This window comes from Mirounga angustirostris, unplaced genomic scaffold, assembly GCF_029215605.1.
Source record: "Mirounga angustirostris isolate CCGP_5_RB_7025 unplaced genomic scaffold, mMirAng1.0.hap1 SCAF_1, whole genome shotgun sequence".
In the NCBI taxonomy this organism is placed as follows: Eukaryota; Metazoa; Chordata; class Mammalia; order Carnivora; family Phocidae; genus Mirounga; species Mirounga angustirostris.
The window spans coordinates 123,889,468-123,916,039 of NW_026991709.1; the positions used below are offsets into that span (position 1 = coordinate 123,889,468).

General features: G+C 38.3%; 1 protein-coding gene across 8 annotated transcripts in view; it reads right to left on the minus strand.

The window, feature by feature from the left end:
* The window catches only part of PPP2R3A (protein phosphatase 2 regulatory subunit B''alpha), a 214,520-nt gene that overhangs the window by 124,576 nt on the left and 63,372 nt on the right, over window positions 1-26,572 (minus strand). For 7 of the 8 annotated variants that reach the window (XM_064587447.1, XM_064587445.1, XM_054504406.2 and 4 more), the window contains one exon: window positions 610-876. In XM_064587447.1, the coding sequence (XP_064443517.1) occupies window positions 610-876 (267 nt within the window). Of the gene's footprint in view, window positions 1-609; window positions 877-4,461; window positions 5,133-26,572 lie in introns of those variants that run through there. The other variant, XM_045903727.3, reaches the window with a different exon arrangement.

Consider the following 26,572-nt stretch of genomic DNA (forward strand, 5'->3'; position numbering starts at 1 on the left):
ATGACCTGAGCCGAAGGCAGATGCCCAACTGACTGAGCCATCCAGGCGTCCCCAGTGAGGCTATTTCATAATGGAACAGGTTGCTTGGCAAGACAGTGAGCTTCTGGTCACTGAAAGCATTTAAGCAGAGAATGAATTTATGTGTTGATGATGTCATGGATGTAATTCCTATATTAAATGGGAGGATGGACTGGAAGAACACTAAGGTTTTATTCAAACTTACGAGTTCCATGAAATGGGACCATAGATGATGTATCAGGATCAAATAAGTTTTTTCTTTTTTTTTTTTTTAAAGATTTTATTTATTTATTTGAGACAGAGAGAATGAGAGACAGAGAGCATGAGAGGGAGGAGGGTCAGAGGGAGAAGCAGACTCCCCGCCGAGCAGGGAGCCCGATGTGGGACTCGATCCCGGGACTCCAGGATCATGACCTGAGCCGAAGGCAGTCGCTTAACCAACTGAGCCACCCAGGCGCCCCAAATAAGTTTTTTCAACAAGGGAAAAAACCTAGCCATGCTTAAAAAACAGAGAGCAAAGAGGCAGTGAAGAGAGAGAGACTGGGATTGTTAGAGAAAGAGAGATTATACATCATTTAGTAGTTATATTACCTTTGCAATTTTTCCCATTTCATAGATGTCTGCTTTCTGATCTTCAATATCCATGAAAGCAGTTTCAATTTTGCTTAGAGTCTGTTCATAGTTACTGCAGGCATCGGGGAGTCCTTCAGGAAAATAGAACTGTGGAATGTTTACAGACAATGGTGCATTCACAACATTATTCACATGAGGAACTGGAGAGAGAGGTCGGGGACTAGTTGGAAAAGTGGCTGTAGGTGGAAGAGGTGTCCCAGGTTTCTTTTCTGGTTTATTTTGAATCTGGAAGGAAAATGTGATTATGAGACACAAACATTCTAAACAGTATATATTTCTTGAAAGTCCTCACCAGTAATAAGTAATAAATAGAGACAGTAGAGATCAAGAGCTCATTCTACTCTACAGGGTGATCAGTTTGCTTCTAGGGAATGCCTATCCATAAAAAACAAATACGTTATCTGCCAATACCTGAGTTTACGCAGATTTATGCTTTAAAAATCCTATAGTACATCCTTCCATCAATTATGAGCCAGACATTTAAGAGCAATGTTAGCTGACATATTAAGATCTTCACGTGTATTCTTAGTCTGTTGGAATTGGATTAGTAAATTCTTTCCGAAGACTGTTCTTCATCTTTCTGCACATTTCTACCTCTACTTCAACAGGCACATAGAATAAGTTCTTTTAAAATGCATAAATCTAAAATATATTGGGGGGTGTTCTTTCACCTTCTCTCTAGTTTGACTTTGTCTAGGTAAAATCACTGTCAGTACCTGATGCAGAGAAAGTCTTTGTTAAGAAAATTAAAGCATTTTACTTTTGGTAAGTCTTCTACCAGGTTGATTTACTTGCCCCTGGGGGGATGCCATTTTTTTCTATAATACACATTTCTCTCATTTTTGGTACACTCCAATAATAGGCAAGGATCGTGGTTATTAATTTCATCACAGCCAAACTCCCTTCAGAGTTTAACTCATTTATAGTTTATATCATTCCTTTTTCCAAAAAGGATTTGATGTGGTATGCCATAAAGAGATAGAAGAAAGGACGGTATATGGGGGCAGGGGGGGCAGGCAATGAGGAGATTAAAATTATCCATGATTCAGGGAAAGGGGATGGGAGGTACACTAACATTCATGTAGAAGTCTACTTTACCAATGAAGACTAAATTTAGTTCTGAGATTCCTAGCAGAAAAAGCAAAAAGAGTTCCATGAAGATTTTCAGAGTTTTAATTTCTTCTCTTAATTTTGATCAAATTATCTATCAAGGCTCATGAGCATGGCACCGTGTTAGATACTACATAAAGTATGAAAGAGGGACAGGACTGTTGATCACTATGAACACAAAATATTACTCAAATTTTCATTTTCCTTAAATTATCCTAATACTATTCCTAAAGTTTGAACAGTGATTTATCTCTAAGTAATAGATCTATCATATTTCTGATATCTTATAGTAGATCTGAAATAGTAGATCTGACTATCATTTTGACATATGGGCTCATAACATATCTTTAAACTCAGGATAAAAATCTTGGCTACCCTTGAAAAGCATGAGTATTACAGGAAGATAAGCTTCATTCACATAAATATGTGATGAATAGGATTTAATCTTCTTTGTCACACATGGCCTATTTCTCAGGTTAATATCTGACACAATACAAACAGTAGAGTCTGCTCATATATTAATACTACTGGGGATATTAAGTCCAGTTGGTCATACCAAGAATTTGCTGCACTATCAGGATGTCACCCCTATAAAGTAATAGTCAAGCAAAACATGGCACAGAGAGAAGTGAGGCTAATGAAGTATGAAAAACGTAAAAGAAAACAGTGATGGCTTACTAGTTCTGTGACCTCAGGAATTCAGTAATAAAACAGATTATAACTCCTACTTCTTGGAAGGTTGTTGTAAAGATTAAAGGAAATTACAGGATGTAACTAACGTAGGTAAAATGTTCAGAACAGTGCTAGGCACAGATATGTCCTTATTTAAGAAAATGAGCCACAAGGCCAAAGGGTGAGGTTCTCAAAAAGGTTAAATGTAATTTGGCATGGTCCTTCAGATTCAACAAGAAATAGAATAATCATTTATATTTGTAAAACAATTTAAAGTTTACAAATCACTTTTGATTTAACAAACTGATAATCTGTACGTAAAGATTTCTTTCTGTTTTAATGTTAAGCTGTAAATATTATTACAGAGTCCCATGAGTCAATAACAGTAGAAATTGTTCCTAAACTTCTACAAGAAGGCATATAATTCTTCAGGGGCTTTATGTTTATATATAAATAGGTCATTTATATTAGTGTCATGCCCTTTCTATTATTCTATGTTGAAACAGGTCTGTGAGACTACAAGTATACAATCATAAAAATTCTTTTTTTGTTTCCCCAAAATGTTTTCCATGGTGTGACATCCAGGCAGTTATAACCATAGGATTAAGACCACTGGTGCCAGTGGGGATGAAACCCAATAGTCTAGTGAACACACACTAGTGGAAAAGGTTTAGAGCAAGACCTTCTATGTTAATTCTACACTTTTGCTTCGACAGAAATAAGTAACAATTGAGAACAAACCCTGGCTATCTGTCAAAGTTTTTATTTAAATGGGTATTCAACTATATAATCTACTTTGCTTTCCTTAGTGTACTTCTTAACATTAAGCAATTCACTGATAGGGAAGTATTTATCAATTCATTGGTTAATCCCATATTTAACAAAATTGATATATTTAAAAGGGAAAAAAAAGAATGCATTTATTTTGCACTTTTATGTGTTATCAATTTACTTTCCACTGAATTCAATAGAAGACACATAATTTAGTTTAATAAAATTGGCCCTTTATAAATACTATAGAATAACAGTTATATAAAATTTGGCAGATTTACCAGCAAGTTCAGCATCTGCTCATTTTGAATAAAACTATTTCGTTCAAATTTAGAAACAGCGTTAAAATAGAACTAGCTGGGGAAAGTGTCTCAATTCTCCATTTCAGTTTTAGTCTATAAACAAACATAGTATCATTTAGTATCCTTATACTATTATGTCACTGTAGCATTTCCAATATTTGACCATTTTTGACCTGTTTTTAAAAATAAGCAATTTCATATGGTTCACTCAATCTGAAATTACTCTGGGTCAGAATAACTAAGAAACTATGGTTTCTTGCTGGATTCTGGGTGGCCATCACTTGTATGACCCTTGATTTGTATTGTATTCAAGGTGAGGCAAATTGTTTGGTAAAACACTGGCCCTACATTATAAGCAAGTAAGCATGGATTCTGCAAAGTTGTCATCACAGGCAGAAATGACTCAATATCACAGCTTGCTGAGGGAGGACATTCTTTCACAACCCAGAAATTGTCATCCTTTGTTACCTACATACATTATACCACACCCACACAACTGCCTATATATAAAATTAGTTCTTCCCGCAAAAAAAGATTACCAGGACTGATACTTTAAAAACAATTCATTACAGATGTATGTATGTTAATACAAATATAGTCTATTGATTCAAAGTGCAAAGACAGCTTTTAGCACAGAAATTCTAGTTTCTCAAAGATACTTCTATTTAAAATTTGTGAACTGTACGGTATTTGTTGAGGTGTTTTTATTGTCTCTAAAACTGGATTCCCTCTCTACAAGAGAAAAATGTGAGTACTGTACTTCAGGTCCAGAAGGTCTATTTTTAAACCTGTTGGAATCTCTCTACAAATAGCTTTCTGCAAATAGCTGAATAGAGGACACAGATTAATTCCTTGATCTAATATCAAGTGAGCTGTAAAATTATTTGTAAGTTAGTTCACTGGGTGGTTTTATTAGTAATAAAAATATTTTAAAAGAAACACCCAAGTTCCAAACCTGTGTCTGCTGAAATGACTTCAGCCGCTTCTTAAACCGTGACGGGAGAACAAAATCACAGCCCCTTGCCAGGAAAGCTAACTCTCCCCTTAAATCCGGGTCCCTTCGTAGAGATGTTTCCTTGATCATCATCTTTTAAAAGTGGATGTTTACTTAGCCACTGTCCAGTACACTTCTGAAGATGGTCAGATTTAAAAAGTTGTCAATCTTGTCAGGTAGAGAGGTATTTTCTTCTTATCTCCAAAAGAAATTAAGTTCAGGCATTGTGCTTTCCCAGTCTCCAGGGACCACAATCCATGCTTGTACTGACATGCAACTGGTTCCCAAATATAGCCAGTGGCTCCCAATATCTGCTCATAATTTTCAAGTTAGAAACACGCCTGCAATGGGCCTGTTGCTCCCTGTAGAGAGCTTTATGTCAAATTGACCTGCACATGTTGAGAATACAGAGCCTTCTGGGAAAGGAAGCACCCACTACTCTAGCACCAAAGTTAGAAACATTACAGCTGGACCTAAAAATAGCAACTTCTCAGATAATGCTAACTTCTTAAACTCAGAGTATGTGAGGTGTCAATCCACATAAATCAGTTTCTCCTCAAACAATTAGAAAAAGAACATGTAGAGCATTTTTGGTTTTGCTATTTAGTATTTTATGAAAAAAGAACAAGCTACACTTTAAATTTGAATCTATCATTTTAAGAACAGTTTTTTTTTTATTTCTTATTTGAAGGGAAGCAAATATATAAAACCCCCTAGATATATCCAGCTAAAATACGGAGAAAAACTTTCATCCTCAAATGTAATATAGAAAGAGGTCTGTTGATCTTATATTTTAAAATCAAATCCTTTTTTTTTTTTGGCTTGTCTGCAGAAGACTATCTTAGTTATCCAACATACTTCGTTGAAGTGATTCTGGATCTAGACACATTTGAAAATTTATTGTCAAAGTGTGGGTTAAGAAAGTAGAACAACTGGGGGCACCTGGATGGTTCAGTTAGTTGGGTGTCGGACTCTTGATTTCAGCTCAGGTCATGATCTCGGGGTCATGGGGTCGAGGGCTCTTTACTCAGTGCAAGTCTGCTCAAGATTCTCTCTCCCCCTCTGTTTATGCCCCTCCCCCCACGCACATACTCTCTGTCTCTCTCTCAAAATAAACAAATCAATAAAATCTTAAAAAAAAAAAAGAAAGTGTAACAACTGAATGCCATAAGAAAGCAGCTTTTATATACATGTGAGTGAAATTTGGCGACAGTAAAGGTACAAAAGATGAGCAAATAGCAATGACATAATGCCTTGAATTTGTGAGCCTTTCTTCTTCAAGGAGCTTTTTTTTTTTTAAAAATATTTATTTATTTATTTATTAGAGAGCGAGCGAGAGAGAAACAGCATGAGAGGGGAGAGGGTCAGAGGGAGAAGCAGGCTCCCCGCTGAGCCGGGAGCCCGATGTGGGACTCGATCCCAGGACCCTGGGACCATGACCTGAGCCGAAGGCAGTCATCTAACCAACTGGGCCACCCAGGCGCCCTCTTCTTCAATGAGCTTTAAAGAAATCATCTCAGATTTAAAAAATACTCTATTATTTTATTATATATTAAACATCTGCCTCATATAGTCATTTACAAATAAAACTTCAAACATCCTCTTCAATCTTTATTTTCGATCACATTATTCAATATTTATTTTCTAGAAAATATAAACCAAACATAATTACCAAATAAACCCCCAAACCAAAAATAACTCACAACTCTCTTCTACTGAACTTTTGTTGAATTTAGTGGGAATTGCATTCTTTGGATTTCCATTGTTTCCTACAACTTATTTTTTTTTTTTTTTAAGATTTTATTTATTTGTCAGAGAGAGAGAGCACAAACAGCAGGGAGCGGCAGGCAGAGGGAGAAGCAGGCTCCCTGCTAAGCAAGGAGCCCGATGCAGGACTTGATCCCAGGACCCTGGGACCATGACCTGAGCAGAAGGCAGATGCTTAACTGACTAAGCCACCCAGGCGCCCTGATTTATCTTTTGTTTTTTTTTTAAAGATTTATTTATTTATTTGAGAGAGTGAGAATGAGAGAGAGTACATGAGAGGGGGGAGGGTCAGAGGGAGAAGCAGGCTCCTCTCTGAGCAGGGAGCCCGATGCGGGACTCGATCCCGGGACTCCAGGATCATGACCTGAGCTGAAGGCAGTCGTCCAACCAACTGAGCCACCCAGACGCCCTGATTTATCTTTTTTTTTATTGATTTCCTTTCAAGACATTCTGACAACACTTCATAATGTGTACATTGGGTTTATATGTCTAAACCTATGGTTTTCAAATTTTTTTCTTTTTAAGCTGTGGAATTCTCCACGCATACAAAATCTTACACGAAAGCTTTCAATATATAGTATGATTGACAGAAGATTATGATTGAAACTACTGGTCTAATTCTTTAACTTGGGCCCCTCTGTTTTCCCCAATTTCCTCTCACTGGGCTTACATGTTAACTCTGAGCTCTAGCTTTCCCTGATTTTTTTTCCTACACTCCGTGCCTAGAATGATCTTTTCCTCCTTCATTATTTACCTCCAAATTAAAACATCAAAAAAATCTGTTATGAATGGCATTAGGCCTTAGGTTTATGACCTAATGCTTTTTCAATTAAACTACATCTTAAATTTATTCCCCTTGTTCTTCCCAAGCAATGTGTGGCCTTAGGGGGGTGACTTTTGTTCCCTTTCTGAGAATGCTCCTTCTCAAATCATATACACTCTAACCATCCTTCAAAATCCAATTCAAATTTTACCTATTTCATGAAATTTTACCTTCCCTACGTAAGCCCCCTTTACTACAATTCTCTTAATGAAATACCATTACTCTTAAACTACCTCCACTTAACCTATTCTCTGGTTTAGCCAATGATCTCCATTTCTCTTGTAAAAGAGAGAACCTGACACCTGGAACACACTGATCCATGACTAACAATTTAGTTTCTGTTATGTTCTCATATTTCTTCTCACAGTAGTTGCTTGCTAAGAGTTGGCTGTGCCTGTATCCACTTGTTTATGTTGTACTTTTTACAGTAATTACTCATTTCAATTACATATTACATAAACTAATGAAATATGAATGTGGAAAAAAGTTGTTGTTTCTAAAATTCCTAAAATTGAAAATAAAACATCTAAGTTGAATTGTTTTATAAAGATTCAGTAAAAGGGGGTGGCTGGGTGGCTCAGTCAGTTGGGCAGCTGACTCTTGGTTTTGGCTCAGGTCACGATCTCCCAGTCCTAGGATCGAGCTATGAGGGGGCTGGCGCTCAGTGGAGTCTGCTTGAGATTCTCTCTCCCTCTCTTTCCCCCCTCTGGCCTCCCCGGTATGCGCACAGGCACAAGTGTGTGCATGCACTGGTGCACTCTCTCAAATAAATAAAATCTTTTAAAAAAAGATTCAGTAAAGTCAAGCTGTTATTAAAAGTTTTTTGCTGTAAAATTAGGTGTGGGTGAGATAAAGGACAAAATAATTAAAATCTAGGAGGAGTCTACATTCAAATTGCTTCACTACTGACTTAAGTTCCTTCTTCACTTTAAAGAAATTGAAACTGGAAATCAGTCAACAAATGTACTGAATGTGACTTATTAAAGAAAGCTGTTATGGAATTCCAATTTCCAGTGACACTCAAAGAAAAGGCTTTGGCCTTCTATCAAAAGATCCAAATAAATTAATAGTTTAAGATAAAAATTTTAATATATACATAGAGTTTATGATTCCCTACTAAATAACTATTAATCCCAATTGTGTTCAAGTAAAAGGGCTTCTACTGCAGTATTTTATAATCTGATAATTATTTTCCAAAGAGTCTAAACTCTTGAAGGTAAGGTCAATTTTATAGTCACTCAACAAGTATTTTTCTGGCCACTTATTATATACAGACACTTCACTGAGTGCTGAGGGTATGGAGATAATAAATAAATGGTCTCTTCTTTTCCTTACCATACCTAGCACAATGCTGATTTGGAGCAAAGGACAACAAATACTTTTACTACATTCACTTCCCGTAAGTCTCTGAAGTTTCCAAGTCAGAACAGTAGTTTAAAAAGAGCCTGCTCTGCTACACTCTTAAGAAGACATCTCTCCATTTCTTTTGATGATGAAGTGAGCTCTAAGTTTTTGTTTGTCTAACTGCTTTCCAAAGAAATCAGATGGAGAAAAGACCAGGCCCCCTTAAGGGGCTTAGGAAAGAACTGGTCTGTGGCAATAAGTTATTGACCAAAAAAGACTATCATGAGGTTGGTTTATTTGCTTTTTACTTATTTACTTGTGCTTCTCTGGAAGTAAATGTGCTTGGTTCTAGAAAGGATCTCAGAATGAGTTAGTTTCAAGAAGTATATAACTGGAACATAGTTGCAAAGAACAGGTTTTTTAGAGTGACCTCTTTTTTTACTAGGAAAAAATCAAGTATAAGGAATTTCACTACTGATGCAAACATGACCTATGATCTACTGTCTTATCTACTTTGATCATAGAGAAAGTACAATTCATGGGGCTGGGTGTTTCTGGGTGAGAGTTTTCCCCTGGAGGGGCTAACCAGCATGAAGAATAGAAAACTATTAACACATAGTTTATAAATTTAGTTTGAGACCATGGAAAGGCTGGAACTGTGGGCAGTTATAATGGAGTCAACTGTAAGGGTCTTCCCAATGTCCTTCTGGAATAAACCAGATCTTTTCTCCTGCCTTCTGCAGCATGTATGAAGTCCATCCAAATAAGATAACTAGCCAACAGTATGTGTTTCCTGCTCAATGACCTGCATCTCTTCTTGGCTTGCAGATCATTCATGAGCATACCCTGAAGACACACGTCTGTTCTGTCTGGAGAATGTGCTCAACCTGGGTCTTCAAGGCAACTGTGTTAAAATCCAGCTGCCTAGACTGGGGTTCCTTATATGTTCCATATATGCTCCCCTAGAGCAAACATGCTTGAGCAAGGATGATAATCTTTCTCAAAGAGAACCAGCTGTGGTGGGTTCCTGGGTAGAGAGTTTTACAAGTTCCTTGGCAGGATTAAATGGAAGAGAGGCTAGCCTCTGCTGTTACCTGAAAAAGTGAAGGATTTTTTAAAGAATAGCTTTCTAAGAAAAGCAAATAAAGGTGCTTCCTTACCGTGTCCTGAAAGGACCTAAAGAACTGAGGAGTGAGTCTAGAAAGAGCCTGTACCTCAAGGAAGGTGAGACTGGGAAGGATAAAGGAGAATAAAGCTGTGTGTGACACCCAACACATTCCATTTTTATAGAATTCATTCTTTGAGGCTTAGTTTGAAACTCAGGATTGATTCTCTAGAGCTTTCTGAATCCTCTTATAATTCCCTGCCATTGATCCTTTTAGTGAAGACAATGGTGATATACAATATTAATTCCTTTTAGTGAAGACAATGGTGATATACAATATTAATTCTTTCTCTTTCTGGAAAGAATCAGCACTATGGGATGTTTTGAGAAAAAAAAATGGGTTGATTACACAGGATAGAGAAAAATTTGAACAACTGCCTGAAGAAGTAAATCACTTATTTTGACTTGTAGAAAATTGCTCAACAGTTAATACTGTATAGGCAATGTGTTGGGCCAAAATAAGTCTAGCCTTTATTTTAAAAACCAACTTGTCAAGTCATTCACCAGCCTCAGCTGAACATGGCTATGAAGACTGAGATGATACCATCAACCAAGGCTTTAGAATGAAGAAGGCTTATGGGGTAAAACAGGCAGCAAAGCTGTAAAAATCTAAGTGACAGAAATACATAGCACAGCAACCCTGGGAAATGAGCTCAGAGTTGTGTTGAATGTTAGAATAAGGTCCAGAAAGACAGGAGAGTCACTGTGAAGTGACACCAAAGATTCTGCTCAAAAGATGCTATAGGGAAAAAAAAGTTACATATTTAAGAGGAAGCTCTGCTACATCAGGAGGGTACTTCTGATTAAAAAAAAGGAAGCTGGCTGTTTTGAAAAACTTAAAAATATTAAATCAAAAGCCTTTCTCTGTCCACACAAAAACTTGTACATGAATGTTCATAGCAGAGTTATTCATAATAGCCAAAAAAGTGGAAACCCAAATGTCCATCAGCTGATGAATGGATAAACAAAATATGGTATATTCATACAACTGAATATTATTTAACCATTCAAAGGAATGAAGCACTGATACATGCTACATGATGAACCTTGAAAACACTGTTAAGTGAAAGAAGCCAGATATAAAAAACTGCATATTGTATGATTCCATTTGCATGAAATGTCCAGAATAGACAAATCCATACAGACAGAAAGTAGATTAGGGGTTGCCAGGGACTGAGGGGAGGAGGGAATGGGGAGTGACTGCTAATGAATACAGGTTTTTGGGGGTGATGAAAATGTTCTGGAATTAGTGCTGATGGCTGCACAACCCTGTTGAATACACTAAAACCTACTGAATTATGCACTTCAAAGGGTGAATTTTACACTATGTGAATTACATCTCAAAAAAAAAAAAGCTTTTCTCAACTTGGCTCTAATTGGCATAGTTAAAAGAGCTAATAACTTGGAATCATAGACTTTGCTTAAAATACCATTGCAAACAAGCTTTAAGAGAAGAAATTGATTATAAGCTAATTAATTACTCTTAATCCTAAATTTTGATATCCTCCTTTAGGCTCTAACTTGGTGTTTTCACATTGTTTAATAGCTTGTTTTGTGTAATTAATGTTATTTTACTCTTAAAGAATGAACACTGAGGTGGAAGAAGAAGGTTGGGTGGTGGTGGTTATCTATGGCTTCTTTGCTCCTGGCCTGCTCCTTGAGCCTTAAGTTTATTGGTTGCAGCAAAATAGGAGCTCTAATAAGCATTTTGTGTCTTGCTTCAGTTGCCTCCAAATGACAGGAACACATTCCATGAGAATAACAGAAAGAACCTACAAATCAAATCTTTTTGCCCCTCAGTATTCCTAATACTTGGAGGTAGATGTTCTTTTAGGATGTGGGGCAAGAGGAGATAATTCAGAGTCTAAAATTATTAGGCATAATAATTCTTGGATCTCTCTGTCCTCCTTAGTCTGCTTTTCTTCTTCCCTCTCTCTTTCAGGAATTACTTCAATTAGAGATTGCCCATTATAGAGCACAAGAATTCAGTTTTAGCCTATGAATATGTCAGACAACTAAAGTTAGAAGGAATAGAGGGTTTCCAATCCATTGACATTACCACATTACATGTCAATGAACACACAGTAGTTCTATAAAATACCTTGCCCCAGTGTCTTCGTTGGGTGTGTGTGCGTGTGCATGTGTGTGTGTGTGACTTCTCAGTAATTTTGGGTGAGGGCTCAATTCACAGATGTCAAATGAGAAGGCTGGAATTGATGGTCAAAACTCTAGTGATAAGCATTATATTGCAAATATAACAGCTGATGGAACTGTGCTTCTTAGGTGCCAAGTGCCTTTTGGATGCCTTGTTTTAAAGCTGGGAGATGTAGCATGTTTATCTGCTAATGGAAAGACCTAGTAAAGGGGAAAAACTGATGCATGCGGGAGAAAAAAGGGCAATCAGGGAGGAAAGTCCCTGAGTTATTGGGAGAAGATGGGACATACAGCACCAGTACATGGGTTGGCCTTACATAGGTGCCCAGATCATTCACATATAGTAATCGAAAGAAAGGGAGAGAGTATATGGGTACTGGTATGTTTAGGTGGCTAGCTAAAGATCCCCCTTCTGATTGGATCACTTTTCTTAGTAAATAGGAAACAAGGTCATTAGCCGAGGGTGAGAATGGAAGAGATGTTAGAAAACAGAGAAGGTAGGAGTCATTTGCAGAGTCGGAAAGTGAGGGAATAGGGAGCTGTAATAGGACTGCCAGACAACTCTGAAGGCCCACTGGAGGTTGGTGGTCATGAATTTAGTGCAAAGACCACTCAGTATTATTGTGTGATTTTCTACAGCCAAGGTTAGTTGCACAAATAAAAGCTCAAAGCAGACAGAGAACACAATTTAATGTAAGCTGCGGTTTTTCCAGGTGAGTACTATGAAGTGAGGGTAAGGTAAAGAAGCTGAAAGTATATTCAGGAGGGTGATTTTAATAATGAACTATGGCAGCGGTTCTCAAACAAGAACATGCACCAGAATTACCTGAAGAGCTTGTTAAACCACTGATTGTTGGGTCCCATCCTTAGAGTTTCGATTTAATAGGTAAGGGCTGGGGCCTGAAAATATGTATTTCTATCAAGCTCCCAGGTGATGCTGATGCTGTTGGATGGAAATCATACTTTTAAAACCACTAACCTAAACACAGAACCAGAAAATAAGTAGCTGAAGAAGGACAGAGGACAAATTCATTGGAGAGATCAAGGAACTGAGAAGTTTGTATATTGGATGCTTCATCTACTGAAAACTCACAAGAATTGTAGCAAAAATAGTATTGGGAAGTGTCATAGAGTCAGAGAAAAAAATCTTCAAAAAATAAGGGAGGGGTACTTGGGTGGTTCAGCTGGTTAAGCGTCTGCCTTCGGCTCAGATCATGATCCCAGGGTCCTGGGGTTGAGCTCTGCATTGGGCTCCCTGCTCCCTCTGCCTGCCGCTCCCCCTGCTTGTGCGCTCATGCGCTCTCTCTGGCAAATAAATAAAATCTCAAAAAAAAGAAAAAAAGAAATAAGGGAAATGACCTGGAGGTAGTAGATGACTACAACCAGGAGGGGTACTGGGTGCTGAGTCTGATGACATTAGTTCAAAGTTGGAGGGGGTAGTTTCAGGGAGGTAGGAAAAAGAATAATTTGGACGTAGCAATAAAAAGCAAGAGCACTCACTGCCCCCTCTAGACCCAGCGGGTGAGGGGGTGAACTGGGAAAGAAAAAAACCCGACATTTTACATGGCTATCCTGAGGGAGAGATGGATTTCAGTTAGAACAAGGAGGTAAAGGGAATGTTTAGAAAGAGTCTGATGACCTAGAAGATTCTGCCAGTGAATGATGAGTTCAAGAGGGCATGGAGAAAAGATTTCAGGAGTTGGGAGGGTTGGATGTGGACTGAGAAGAGAGGATGTGTAAGAATAGAGTGAGGAGAAGAGTGATGATCTGGATTCCTGGACTTCTTATGGTGATTGGTGCAAACAGGGATGAAGAACCGATTAGATTAGTCCTGCTGGTTTTAAGGCAGAGATGGGTAAAGCTGTGAGTATGGGGCAGGCTGGTGAGGGAGGCCTGAGGGCATAACAGGAGCAAGTTCTGGAAGCTCCTTTTCACTCCTACCAAGGGTGCTGTGGAGGCTACAGAGGGACCACACTCATCAGGAGCATCTGGATATCTGGGACTCATATTTTACTAGTATTCTAGGGGAACATGCATAATTTGGAACATGTTTACCCCCCAATTTTTTTGTGTGCACACAAACATATTAAGAAAAAGGGATCACATTGGTACATCTGTTTTGCAATTTACATTTTTAATTACCCATTTTATCTTGACCATTTTTTCTACATCAGTATATACATATCTACAAATTCTTTTTGTAGAAATACAAGTGGGGACATATCTGAGACGGCTGATGCTGATTCATTAGAAAAAATGGAGATGCAAAAGGACCTGACCTCAGAAGCCACTAAAGGTAGAGGGAGAAACACAGGTTGAACTCATTCTGCAAATTCATATTTGCTACTGGCCAGGTCCCATTACTTTTATTCATTTACATTGTGGTTAAATGAAATAGGAGAAAGGATGGTTTCCAACTGTCTTGCTGAGTGTTTTCATTTCTATCCAAACATTCCCAGCACTGAACCAAAGAAGCCATCAGCACCTATAAAGCTAGGGGAGAATAAACATTTTCCCTCAATGATATGACTGTTTAATCTCAATGAAGACATGAATATCAACCCAGAAAGTAAAGACAGAGAAGCATTTACTTTAAACATTCCAGAACAAACTTAATAAGGTTCCTAAAGTGTGCTTTGCTATAATCTTAAATTTATTTTCATAATTATTATACATTTAAATACATATACAATTATATAATATCTAAACTTTGAGAAAACCAAAATGTTAGATCATTAACCTAGGAAGGCACTTTATTCCCCCCTGGAATGATATCTCAGACACAAATTCCTGATCAGGGTCAGAAGAAAGCAGAGTTCTAGTAACAGCACAAATCCTGCCTACCCCAAAAGATTTCTCTGACCCTCTTGGGCATCCCAAAACAACAACAACAAAAATAAAAAACAAAACAAAACAAAAAACCCAGTTGTATTGAAAAACTAAATGGCCAGAAAAATTCTTTTCCAACCTAAATTCATGGGGATGAAGATGGAACTTTTAAGAATGGAGAAAGGACAATGAGACAATGAGATGTATAGGTATTCCTGAGAGAAAAAGGACAAATTTTCAGAATTTAAACAGTATATGGAGGTTCTACAATAGGGCCTGGGGGTGCAATGGTGAAAAAGAGAGCACCCTCTCCTCAAAATGCCAGTAGTCTATAATCAAGAGATTTCCATCCTGCAATAAAGGGAAATGATCTATACTCTTAATAGGGTTCTCTCTTCTTATCAGGAAAGGTGACAGGACCTTCCCTAGAACACCACAGATATTTAGGTGTTAAAAGCTAGAGAAATTAAGAGGTCAGAGGCTGAATGAGATATTGAACCTTGCTGGGGCACCACCCTCATGTCCTAGAAGGGCACCCTGACCTCAGGTCCTCTTGTACCCATCCTTGAGAATCAAAGGACAGAGAAAGAGCTAGCTAGTGTTCAGGCAAGAGGGCAGTTTCCATTTGAGGAGGCAAAGCAGGCAAGCAATAATCCGTCATTTGATTATTCATTCACTTATTTGTTTATTCATTCAACAAACAGTTATTTAATGCTACTGTTTGCTAAATAAAGGCCAACAGAAGCTAGTGGCTAAAACACAGAAACCTGAGAGGGATTCACAAATCTCCCCTGAAATTCTTATTTTAAGTTTTATTAGGTGTACATTTGGGAGCTGGAGATCACATTTTTGGAGACTGAAGTGGAAAAAGAGAAGGTATGAATTAGGTTGTCAGATAGATTATCTGCTTAAATTCTGACTTTAAGACTCCAGAAAGCTGATGGGAAACAGGTAGAGTGGATTCTACTAACTTAGAATTCAGAATATAAGCAGAGCAACCTGATGTTTCCCTTCATACTCTCTAGGAAGGAAAGGTCTGATAAACCAATTTTGGTCACCCTTGATCATTAAGATTAGGCTACCAAAGAGCTTAGGTGTGAGGGAAATAATGGCTTCATGATATATCCATCTAGTCTCCCTTACTGGATTCCCCTGATACCAAATGCTTACATATGTTAAGATAGATGGATAGGATTAAGGTACATTTTTGATGTCTTGGAATGGAATGGAATGGAATGGAAAGGAATGGAATGGGATAGAGTGGAACTGGTCCAAGCCACTGTGAGAAATAAACCTCTCATCTTAGTATCATTGATACAGATAACACCAAGAGCTAGCACCTTAAGTAAATTAGTTGAATAAGAGTATCCATATCCAAATGCTATCTCCTCCAGAGAAACTTTCTTGAATTCCACAAGCTGGGACGTTATCTCTCCCTCCTCTGAGTTCCTGTAGGACTTCATCTGTCTTTCTCTTGAAGAATCTATTCTTTCTACTTTGAATCACAGTAAATAGCTCACCTCCCCTATTAGACTGTGGGCTCCACAAAGGCTTTTCATGTCTGATTCATTTTTATCTCCTCCTGTGTGCTGTACACACTTATACTATTTAGAAACTATCTATTTTATGCATTTAAAGCATTTTGGCAACTTCTATTTTGCATACCAATTATGTATTAACTATGTTGAAATACATTTCTGGCCCAAGAAAGAGCCACTTCTGCTTGAGTGCCATGTCAAGCAAACTGAAACTTAGATACCATGTCCCTGCAAAAGTTCTGCTTGACCAGAAACGCAGTATATTCAGGCAGCCAATTCTCAAATGCCAAGCCAACTCTGAGCCTTCTCACCCCAGACAAGGTTGACTATGTGGCCCCAGCCAATCAGATGTTTTCTATTTGCCTCTTTCTTGTTCTTTACTCTTTATTCTATAAAAGCTTTTTGCCTTATGTCCCATTTTGCAGTTCTCTGAAAGGAGACTGTCCACTTCATAAAGTGTTAAAGTTTGTTTGCATCACCTAAATTGTCTTCTTTAATCATTTTTAACAGTTTCTGGCAACAAGGGATGAGATCCAAGGCTGACTGCTAACTGGCTATGAGACAAGTCGTACAGGCAAGGCACCTGCTGAACCCTTTGAGTTCACTGTTCCTCTCATCGCTACTGAGAGCTGGGGTAAGTCACTCTCAGATCTGAGCTCCATTCCCCTGTGGGCAGTTCTCTGGTCCAAACAAACTTTATTTAAAAAGTATTTATGTATATATTGTTCCTGGAAAGGTTCAGGGATTGAAATTTCCAGGAGGGTTCTGGGACAGTTATATCAGGAGTTCACAATGGGTGGCAGCTGTTAGGGGACTCACAAAGTCTTGAGGCAAGTTCACAGTATAAACTGCTGGGGGACTTGGGAAAATAAATTAAGAGAAGAAATTTGAACTGTTTTGACTATCAAAATAAAAATTTAAGTAGGCACAAGTCAGACTATTAAAAGTCATCAGAGTGTCCACCACTATAAAGAAATCTTCTGGTGAAGGGAATACTAAATCTATTGCTAATGGGAACCTCAGAAACCAAAGGCACAAAATTGGTGGGCACAGGTCAAGCACTTAAAATCTGTTAGAGCACACATCGCCTAACTCTAAGACTCTTGTGCTAGGATAAGTTGGTCATGGAACAGGTTAGATTGACACTAGGTCACCTGCCAACCTCAAGAAAACTGTGCAACAAGGTTCAGTGTAAAACACCACAAAGTACCCAACCGAGCAGCACATCCCTCTTAGGTATTAATTTGGCGCCAAGAGATCCAGAATTAGCTAAATAAATGGGATCGTCATTTCGAAGAATTAAGCGTGCAACCTTTCAACACACCTGTCTATTTTCTGTCTAAGAACTGTGGTTCTGGAAGCTGTAGGTATCTACAAAAAGGGCAACATCTTATAAAGACAACTTAGAATTACAACGGTCAATTAGACAAGATCATTCATTTAAGAAGTTCACTTAAAAGCAAGGGTTCTCAAATCAAACAAACAGAATGGGATGCCTATTTTAATTGGCATGTGGGAGCCTCCAAAAGACTTCAAGATTCCAAAATAGCTCCATTGAAAGATTCATTGCAAAAGGTTAATGAAAAATTAAAGACTCAAGAAGTACCCAAAACAAAAGCAACTCCTACTGCTCCCCTCTATCTTCCTTTATTTGAATATTCTCTCTAGTAATCCTGTGTGGATTGTTTTTCCACTCTGAAGAGAATACAAGAGGGTAAACAAAAGTCTGCCAAGTTAGTGGCCTTAAAACTGCAACAGCTCCAAGGCCAGAGACCTAAAACACCTGGGCCTCCATTATACCATCATAGGGATCCATCATAAAAACACCAGCCCAGAAACTGGTGTCTCATTTGCAGTCAATGGGGATCAGAAAAAAGATTGTCTTCAGAGGTCTTGTCAAATTTCCTACACCAACTCAAATGCTCCTGTATCTACTGCTGAAGGAGAATCCCCATATGGGCCCCTCCCAGAGTTAATGGGACTCTGAGGGATCCTCTAGTAGACTGCTACCAGTTATTCCCTTAAGCATTCTAAGGAAAAACTAAAATTAAAGAAAAACCTTGCTAAATTCTGGTAGATACTAAAACTATACTCTACTTCAAATCCCATTTGCTCCTGAGCCTGCATGTAAGAAAGATCTTAGGAAAACTGGCAGAAGCCAGCAAAGGGTGAGAATTCTTACCACAGTCATTTCTGGATCTCTGTAGTGTTCAGTAGAGAAAGGAAGGTAAAATTTCACTCTGTCCCCTCCTCCTTTTTCTTTTTTTTTTTAAGATTTTATTTATTTATTTGTCAGAGAGAGAGAGAGAAAGACAGACAGACAGACAGACAGACAGGGCACAGGCAGGGGGAGTGGCAGGCAGAGGGAGAAACAGGCTCTCCGCTGAGCAAGGAGCCCCATGTGGGACTCGATCCCAGGACCCTGGGATCATGACTCGAACTGAATGCAGACACTTAACTGATTGAGCCACCCAGGCAACCGTCCCCTCCTTTCTAAATGCGTACTCTTGTGGATTTGGTTTTGGGGTACCCACTGGTTGTCAATCCTTTCTCTCCTTGTCTTCAGAACTTGGCTTAGCTTTCTGCCTGTCTTGCACACACAGGTTGTCTGTTACTGCGTATGCAGGCAGGTCAACCATCAGACTGGAAGCCCAATAAATGGCTGGAAAAAATATGGGTTGCACTCCATTTGTGGCTAGGGTTCTATCAACTGCCGCAAGCTCTTAGGGGGAGTTGTCTTTCTTTTTTTTTTTTTTAAAAGATTTTATTTATTTATTTGAGACGGAGAGAATGAGAGAGAGAGAGAGAGAGAGCACATGAGAGGGAGGAGGGTCAGAGGGAGAAGCAGGCTCCCTGCCGAGCAGAGAGCCCGATGTGGGACTCGATCCAGGGACTCCAGGATCATGACCTGAGCCGAAGGCAGTCGCTTAGCCAACTGAGCCACCCAGGCGCCCGGGAGTTGTCTTTCTTTTGGTTATCACTGGGAGTGGCTCTGGATCTTGGGAGGGTAGTATCTTTTGCACCCTCTTGGGGATGCCTCTTGCATCCAAGAGGTTGTTCAGTATTGCCAGGAATATTTACTGTTTGTCCCAGCTGAAACCTGACAAGATATTTGAAAAGATTTTTTAAGTAGCTCTAAGGTCAGAAGTTGGCCAAATTGGAAGCTGATATTCAGAGCCTGATAGAACTTTTTCTTTAGACCTTCTCCCCTAGGCTAAATGAAACTATATACCTAGAGGGAAAGGAAAACATTCCAAAGACAATCAGCTCTCAATCTAGAACACAGAAATCTTTTGACCTCTGGCTTAATTGAAGATCTCCCCGATACAAAGTAGCAAACTGAAGATAATGTAGTTGGACGGGTGGGTCAATACCTTAATATCATTCAGGTTACAACTTAATTCTTTGAGGAATTAAAAGCAAGTGTCCTACAAATGGAACCTTTACAAGAACAGAAAAAGCCCATCTATGCTTTTCACCAATTCTCAGAGCTCCCCTATTCATCTCAAAAGGCTTGTTCATATTGTAAAATTCTGGCCTTAGAAAACAAGTCCTTTTTGGAGGAACTTGCATTCTTTCTCTGTGCCTTTGAGATGTAGCTGTTCTATCTGGTCTTTTCTAGGAACCAAGGTAATTCTTATGAGAAGGAGAGGGGGAAAAAGGAAAGGCTATTTGGAAATTCAGTGAATGAAAAATCTTAAAAGTCTTCTCCACAAATATTAGCCGTCTGTGCAGGTAACCTTAAAATTTATCCCTTCTGCCAGAAACACAATTGGACCCAATTGTTTAAAAAACTAGTGAGTTTTGCATTATCATACCTGTCTCATGGCTGAATTTTTAAAACAAAACCTGTAAGATCCCTATTTGTGTCTATCTGTATGTTTATGTATGTCTACAGGTATATGTTATAGATGGTTGATATTTTTCTACCTCAGACAGTATTGCCAAAATTAATTTGTAAAGAAGCTCTATTGGTTTAAAAAAAACTTAAGTGTTTATATAAATCAAGAATATACTCTAAGAAATACAGAAACTAACCCAAATGTTTTTCAAGTTCACATGATCTAGGATAATCTCTGGGGGGAAAACTAGTTTAAGTTTGTTGGTTTAACTAAAACAGGCATGTCTTTAGAACTGTCAATATTAAATATAATGCAGACATACAACTTTTATTCTTCCTAGGTTTACTAAAAGTCAAAGAGCTCATGCTATCTCTGTTGCAAAATCTGTCAACAAGAAAGATAATTTAAAATGATGGCTGTTTAATGCCTCATGAAATTTTCATAATTGTTAAGAAGAAGTAAGTTAAATAGATGTAAGTGAAAGTTATAAATGGACTTTTCAATAATAATTATGCTTTACAGTATGTCTATTTAAAAATACTTTCCAAAATCTTTTTGGTAACTTGAAACCTTAAAATTATACTGAATTAAGTTAAGTTATAGATATTCATTGAATATCTAGATCATTTCCAAGTAAATTACTGAAACATTATTTACATTATAAACATTTTTTTACATTATTTATATCATAAACACAGGTTTATCTACTTTTGGCTTCCTTTTACAGAGTAACTAAAATAATTGGGTCTATTAGTAAACACATGTGCCACACTGAAAAATTTACTATAGGAAGAATATACTTCTAGAAATTATGAAGTGTGTTTATAAATTTGCTAGTTCACAGTCCACTATTGCTTATTTCTTAGTTTTTATCAGGAATTAAAGGTTCTAAGGGTTAGGAATTTTAATCAATATACATAATTAAAATTACTGAAATAATACGGGTAAAAGAAAACAACTATATATTAAAAATTGGTAAGGAAAGTAGAATGTGTCTTTTGGATAGGGTATGTAGGACATGAGGTTTTGTTGTTGTTTTTGCTTTTTTGGCAAAGGAAAAAAGAAAGTAATTTTGTTCAAAAGTAAAATAATTGTTCCAGAATAGGAAAAAAAAATTAGGACAAAATCTGAATGGATATAAAAGTTGTAGAAAGTGTATGGAAAAGGAATCCTGAAAAGGAACTTTATGTGTGGTCAATCTAGCTAAGATTGGAATGGATTTATTTAAGTTAAAAAAATGAGTTAAAAAGTTTTAATATCTTTGATGCACTGATGCAAAACTAGAATTTGGTTTTCTCTCTGTTAAAAGGACAAAGTGTTTTCTTAGATTATTGGTCTGCTCTTAATAAAAAAAAAAAATTTAAACGAAGGTTCTTCTTTCCCTTTAAGTAATCTGCCTGGTCAGCAAAAACTTTTTTTACCAAAATAATTTACTAAGTTTCACATTGTCTTTATCAGTCTTTGATTACTTAAGAAAACCCAGTCTTCTCAGTATTAAAAGGGCTAAGTTTTGTTCACAACCATGTAACCTTATGTATTCACCTTTAAAATCTTCTACTGTCACTTTGGTTAAATAGACAAATATTATTTCATAATGACCTGTGATCCTATTTAATGTTCAGACCTTCTGACATCTTGATAACTTCCCCAAATCAAATTCTAAATGGAGTCTTTTTTACCTCAAAGTGACTTTAAGATTTGCCAGAGTCCCTTGAAAATCTCAAAGGATTTGTCTCTCACCTTGTCAAAAAGAGATGTTAAACTAATTGGGTTTATTTGGTATGTTAAATCACATAGGAAACATTGTCAAATATGTAATAAACCTTCTTAGATTGTATTTGTATGGATGCATGCTATTAATATAAGTGTTCTAGAAATTTTACAAAATTCCTAAAAATCTGATATGTCCTGGTATAATATTACCAGTCATAATTCCAGTTATCTTAAAATGTTATATGTCACAGAAATAACCAAATTTCCCTGGTCAATTCTAATATAGTGAATTCTCATCAGATCTTTAACCATGGGCATTTTTAAGTCTTTTGTCATTTATGGATAGTTGTTGTTTTACTCTATTGCTTTTTTAAGGGTGGGATTCAGGGAAAGGACCCTAGCAGTACCCTGAACCACCAACAATGCTGCCAAATTACAAGGTATCAAACCTTGGGTGCCTATTTCACAACTGAAGAAGGCTCCACCAAACATCTGGTCCTATGCAAATGCCAGAGACCTCAAAATCCAATTGATTAGGAAAAAGTAGCTGACATTGGAGGCAGACTGCTTCCTCCCAAGACATCAGATCAAGAATGTTTCTTCCCTCTCTCTCCGACCATCTTTTCCCTAAATGTTATACCATGAAGGTATTTATGATTCTTTTGTCCAACTTTTTCCTTGTCTAAGGCTGAAAAGATAATGACATTGTTCACATATTTCAGGCCACTGCTAAAACAGGTAATCCAAACTCCAACTGCCTGCTGAATTTGCAAAGATGCTGATAATCCTGTAGTTCTTTCTGCCCATTACAAATTTTTCCCTGATTTCCAATGCCTCAAGTTTTTCTGAAACAAGCTCACTGGATAAACATTTCGGGGGACATGGAGACACAGTTACACAAAATATATAAACATGCCAACTGGCTTAAAGAAATATCTACCCTTTGGAGATAATTTCTTGACTTACTTGATTCTAGCTGGTTTGGGTTATGGGTACCCTGGCTCACTTGTACTGTCCAAACCACAGGATTGTTTCATTATTATATTATATTCATATGATATTTATATAAATATTATATATATTTTTAGATATTTTTTAAAAAGATTTTATTTATTATTTGAGAGAGGGAGAGAGAAACCGACTGAGCCACCCAGGTGCCCCAAATATTATATATTATAATAATTTTCTCCCTAATATACTGCATTCTCTCGAAAGTTTAAATGCATGTGGAGAGCCCCTGGCCAGCTGGCAGATGGTCTCTCTCAGACTGGAACGAAAAAAGAGAACAGAAGAACAAAACCAGCTCCTAGAATAGGAGCCTGATATCATCTCTTGTGAAAACTATACCAAGACCTGAAGAGGTGATGGTAACTGAAAGATTGGTATTTTTGATCAAATCTCTAGAATGGTAAAAAGGATGATCAAACAAGGGGACTGTGGAGATAAATGTTTAGGCCCAAGATAGAGCTGTTCCCGCCAGGGGTGCCACCCAGCAAAGCAAAACTTAGATAACTGTATCCCTACAATGCTCTGCTTGACCAGAAACACAGTATATTCACATAGCCAATTCTCGAATGCCAAGCCAACTCTGGGCCTTTTCATGCCAGACAAGGCTGACTATGTGGCCCCAGCCAATCAGATGTTTTCTATTTAACTTTCTTTGTTCTTATTCTTTAGCTTATAAAAGCTTTTTGCCTTATGTCCCATTTTGCAGTTCTCTGAAAAGAGACTGTCCACTTCATGAAGTGTTAAATAAAGTTTGTTTGTATCACCTAAATTGTCTTCTTTAATCACTTTTTGATGACTATAAATGATCTCTACTTCATTATTGAAATAGGCCTAGCTAAAGTTCACACTTGGCAATACTTTGTTGGTAGTTTTACTCTTTATTATTGAAATTAATAAAGCTATTTCTTAAAAACATTGAAATTTTAATTTGTACTTTTTAGTAATTCACACAGGTTTTTCCCATAATTAGTTGAAATTTTTAAGGTTTCACTAGACTTAAATATTATAGTAGAGCTTTAAAAAAAAAATCTTCCTCTTTATTTACCTTAAATTCTTCTTTCATTAAAGAATCCTGCCCCGTCAAAACAGGAGAGGGAAAAGATGGCAGAGGAGTAGGGGACCCTATTCTAACCGGTCCCGGAATTGAGCTGGATATCTAAGAGACCACTCTGAACACCCACAAAATCAGCCTGAGATGTAAGAAGATAGATCTGGATCTCTACAAACAGAATATTGCAGGCGTTTGGTTTCAAGGTATGAAGTGGGGAGCCGTGATTCCGTGGGCAGTTATCGGAGGATAAATGGAAAGGGAAGCCTGGCCATGGGGATCCTACAGCCCGGTGAGCGATAGCCTCCCCAGCAGACCGGTAGTGGCTGGGAAAGGACTTTAGGGAAGCCCCCCAGACTGAAACCCGGAGGGCGGGGCTGCGCGAGTGAAGTGGGGGCAGCTGGCGGTTTTAGAAGCACAAAGGGCAGAGAAGCACAAAGGGCCCCAACCTGGATGAGAGCACTGGGAGTGCTGCTGAGGGGTGCACAACCCAGGACGCTGCAGTTTATAGCAGCATGGACAGAAACAGAGATAGTGTGGCTTGGAGAGCTCACTGATGAACAGACTGTGATCTCTCTGCTCTGAGGCAGAGGGTTGGAAACAGTCTCTTCTGCTCTGACTTGTGGAAGAGATGCGGAAAGCCACCAGGGAAAGCCGCCAGAGAACAAAAGCCCAAAAAAACAGTTTTCACTGAGCCCATCCCCCACCACAGGGGGCAGGGCAACTCTGCCCAAACAGGGTTGCCTGAATAACAGCACGGCAGGTCCCTCCCACAAAAGACAGGCTGGGAAAACAAGAGGCCAGCAACCCTAAGGTCCCCATAAAATAGGTGCATCTTGCTTGGGTTGTGGTCAATAATTTGGACTCTATACATTCCCTCAACCACCCCTCAACAGAACTAGGAGGAGGAACCCCCCAAATAGGAAAGACTCAGAGACTATGACTTATGCCACAGATTTACAAATGGATTCAGATATAACCAAGATGTCGGAGATGGAATTCAGGCTAGCAACTGTGAAGACGATAGCTAGAATGGAGAAAGTGATTAATGGCAACATAGAGTCTCTAAGGGCAGAAATAAAAGCTGAATTGGCAGAACTTAAAAATGCTATCAATGAGATCCAATCCAATCTAGATAATCTAACAGCTAGGGTAAGCGACGCAGAAGAACGAATTAGTGATTTAAAAGACTAATTAATAGACAAGAAGGGAAAAGAAGAGGCCAGGGAAAAACAACTCAGAATCCATGAAAATAGAATCAGAAATAAGTGACACCATGAAACATTCCAATGTCAGAATTATTGGGATCCCTGAGGGGGTGGAGAGAGAGAGAGAGAGGACTAGAAGATATATTTGAGCAAATCATAGCTGAGAACTTCCCTAATCTGGGGAATGAAACAAACATTCACGTCCTAGAGGCAGAGAGGACCCCTCCCAAGATCAAGGAAAACAGGCCAACACCCTGGCATGTAATAGTAAAACACACAAATCTCAGAACCAAAGAAACCATCTTAAGGGCAGTTAGGGGATAGAGATTCCTTACGTACAGAGGGAAGAACATCAGAATAACGTCAGACCTATCCACAGAGACCTGGCAAGCCAGAAAGGCCTGGCAAGACATATTCAGGGTACTAAATGAAAAGAACATGCAGCCAAGAATACTTTATCCGGCAAGGCTTTCATTTAGAATGGATGGAGAGATGCAGAGTTTCCACGACCGGCAGAAGTTGAAAGAATATGTGACCACTAAGCCGGCCCTGCAAGAAATATTAAGGGGGGTTCTATAAAAGGAGAAAGACCCCAAGAGTGATCTACAACAGAAATTTACAGGGACAATCTATAAAAACAACATCTTCACAGGCAACATGATGACAATTAATTCCTATCTTTCAATAATCACTCTCAGTGTGAATGGCCTAAACGCTCCCATAAAACGGCACAGGGTTGCAGATTGGATAAAAAGACAGGACCCATCCATATGCTGTCTACAAGAGACTCATTTTGAACCTAAAGATACATCCAGACTGAAAGTGAAGGGATGGAGATCCATCTTCCATGCAAATGGACCTCAAAAGAAAGCTGGGGTAGCAATTCTTATATCAGACAACTTAGATTTTATTTATTTATTTATTTTTAAAGATTTTATTTATTTATTTGAGAGAGAGAGAATGAGAGAGAGCCAGTACATGAGAGGGGGGAGGGTCAGAGGGAGAAGCAGGCTCCCTGCCGAGCAGGGAGCCCGATGCGGGACTCGATCCCGGGACTCCAGGATCATGACCTGAGCCGAAGGCAGTCGCTTAACCAACTGAGCCACCCAGGCGCCCAGACAACTTAGATTTTAAACTAAAGACTGTAGTTAGAGACACAGAAGGACACTATATCATTCTTAAAGGGTTTATCCAACAAGAAGATCTAACAATTGTAAATATCTATGCCCCCAACATGGGAGCAGCCACCTACATAAGCCAACTGTTAACCAAAATAAAGAGTCATATTGATAACAATACGTTAATCCTAGAAGACCTCAATACTCCACTCTCAGCAACAGACAGATCATCTAAGCAGAAAATTAACAAAGAAACAAGAGCTTTGAATGACACACTGGACCAGATGGATCTCATAGATATATACAGAACATTCCACCCTAAAACAACAGAATACTCATTCTTCTCGAGCACACATGGAACCTTCTCCAGAAGAGACCACATACTGGGTCACAAATCAGGTCTCAACCGATACCAAAAGACGGAGATTATTCCCTGCATATTCTCAGACTATAATGCTTTAAAACTGGAACTCAATCACAAGAAAAAATTTGGCAGAAATTCAAACACTTGGAAG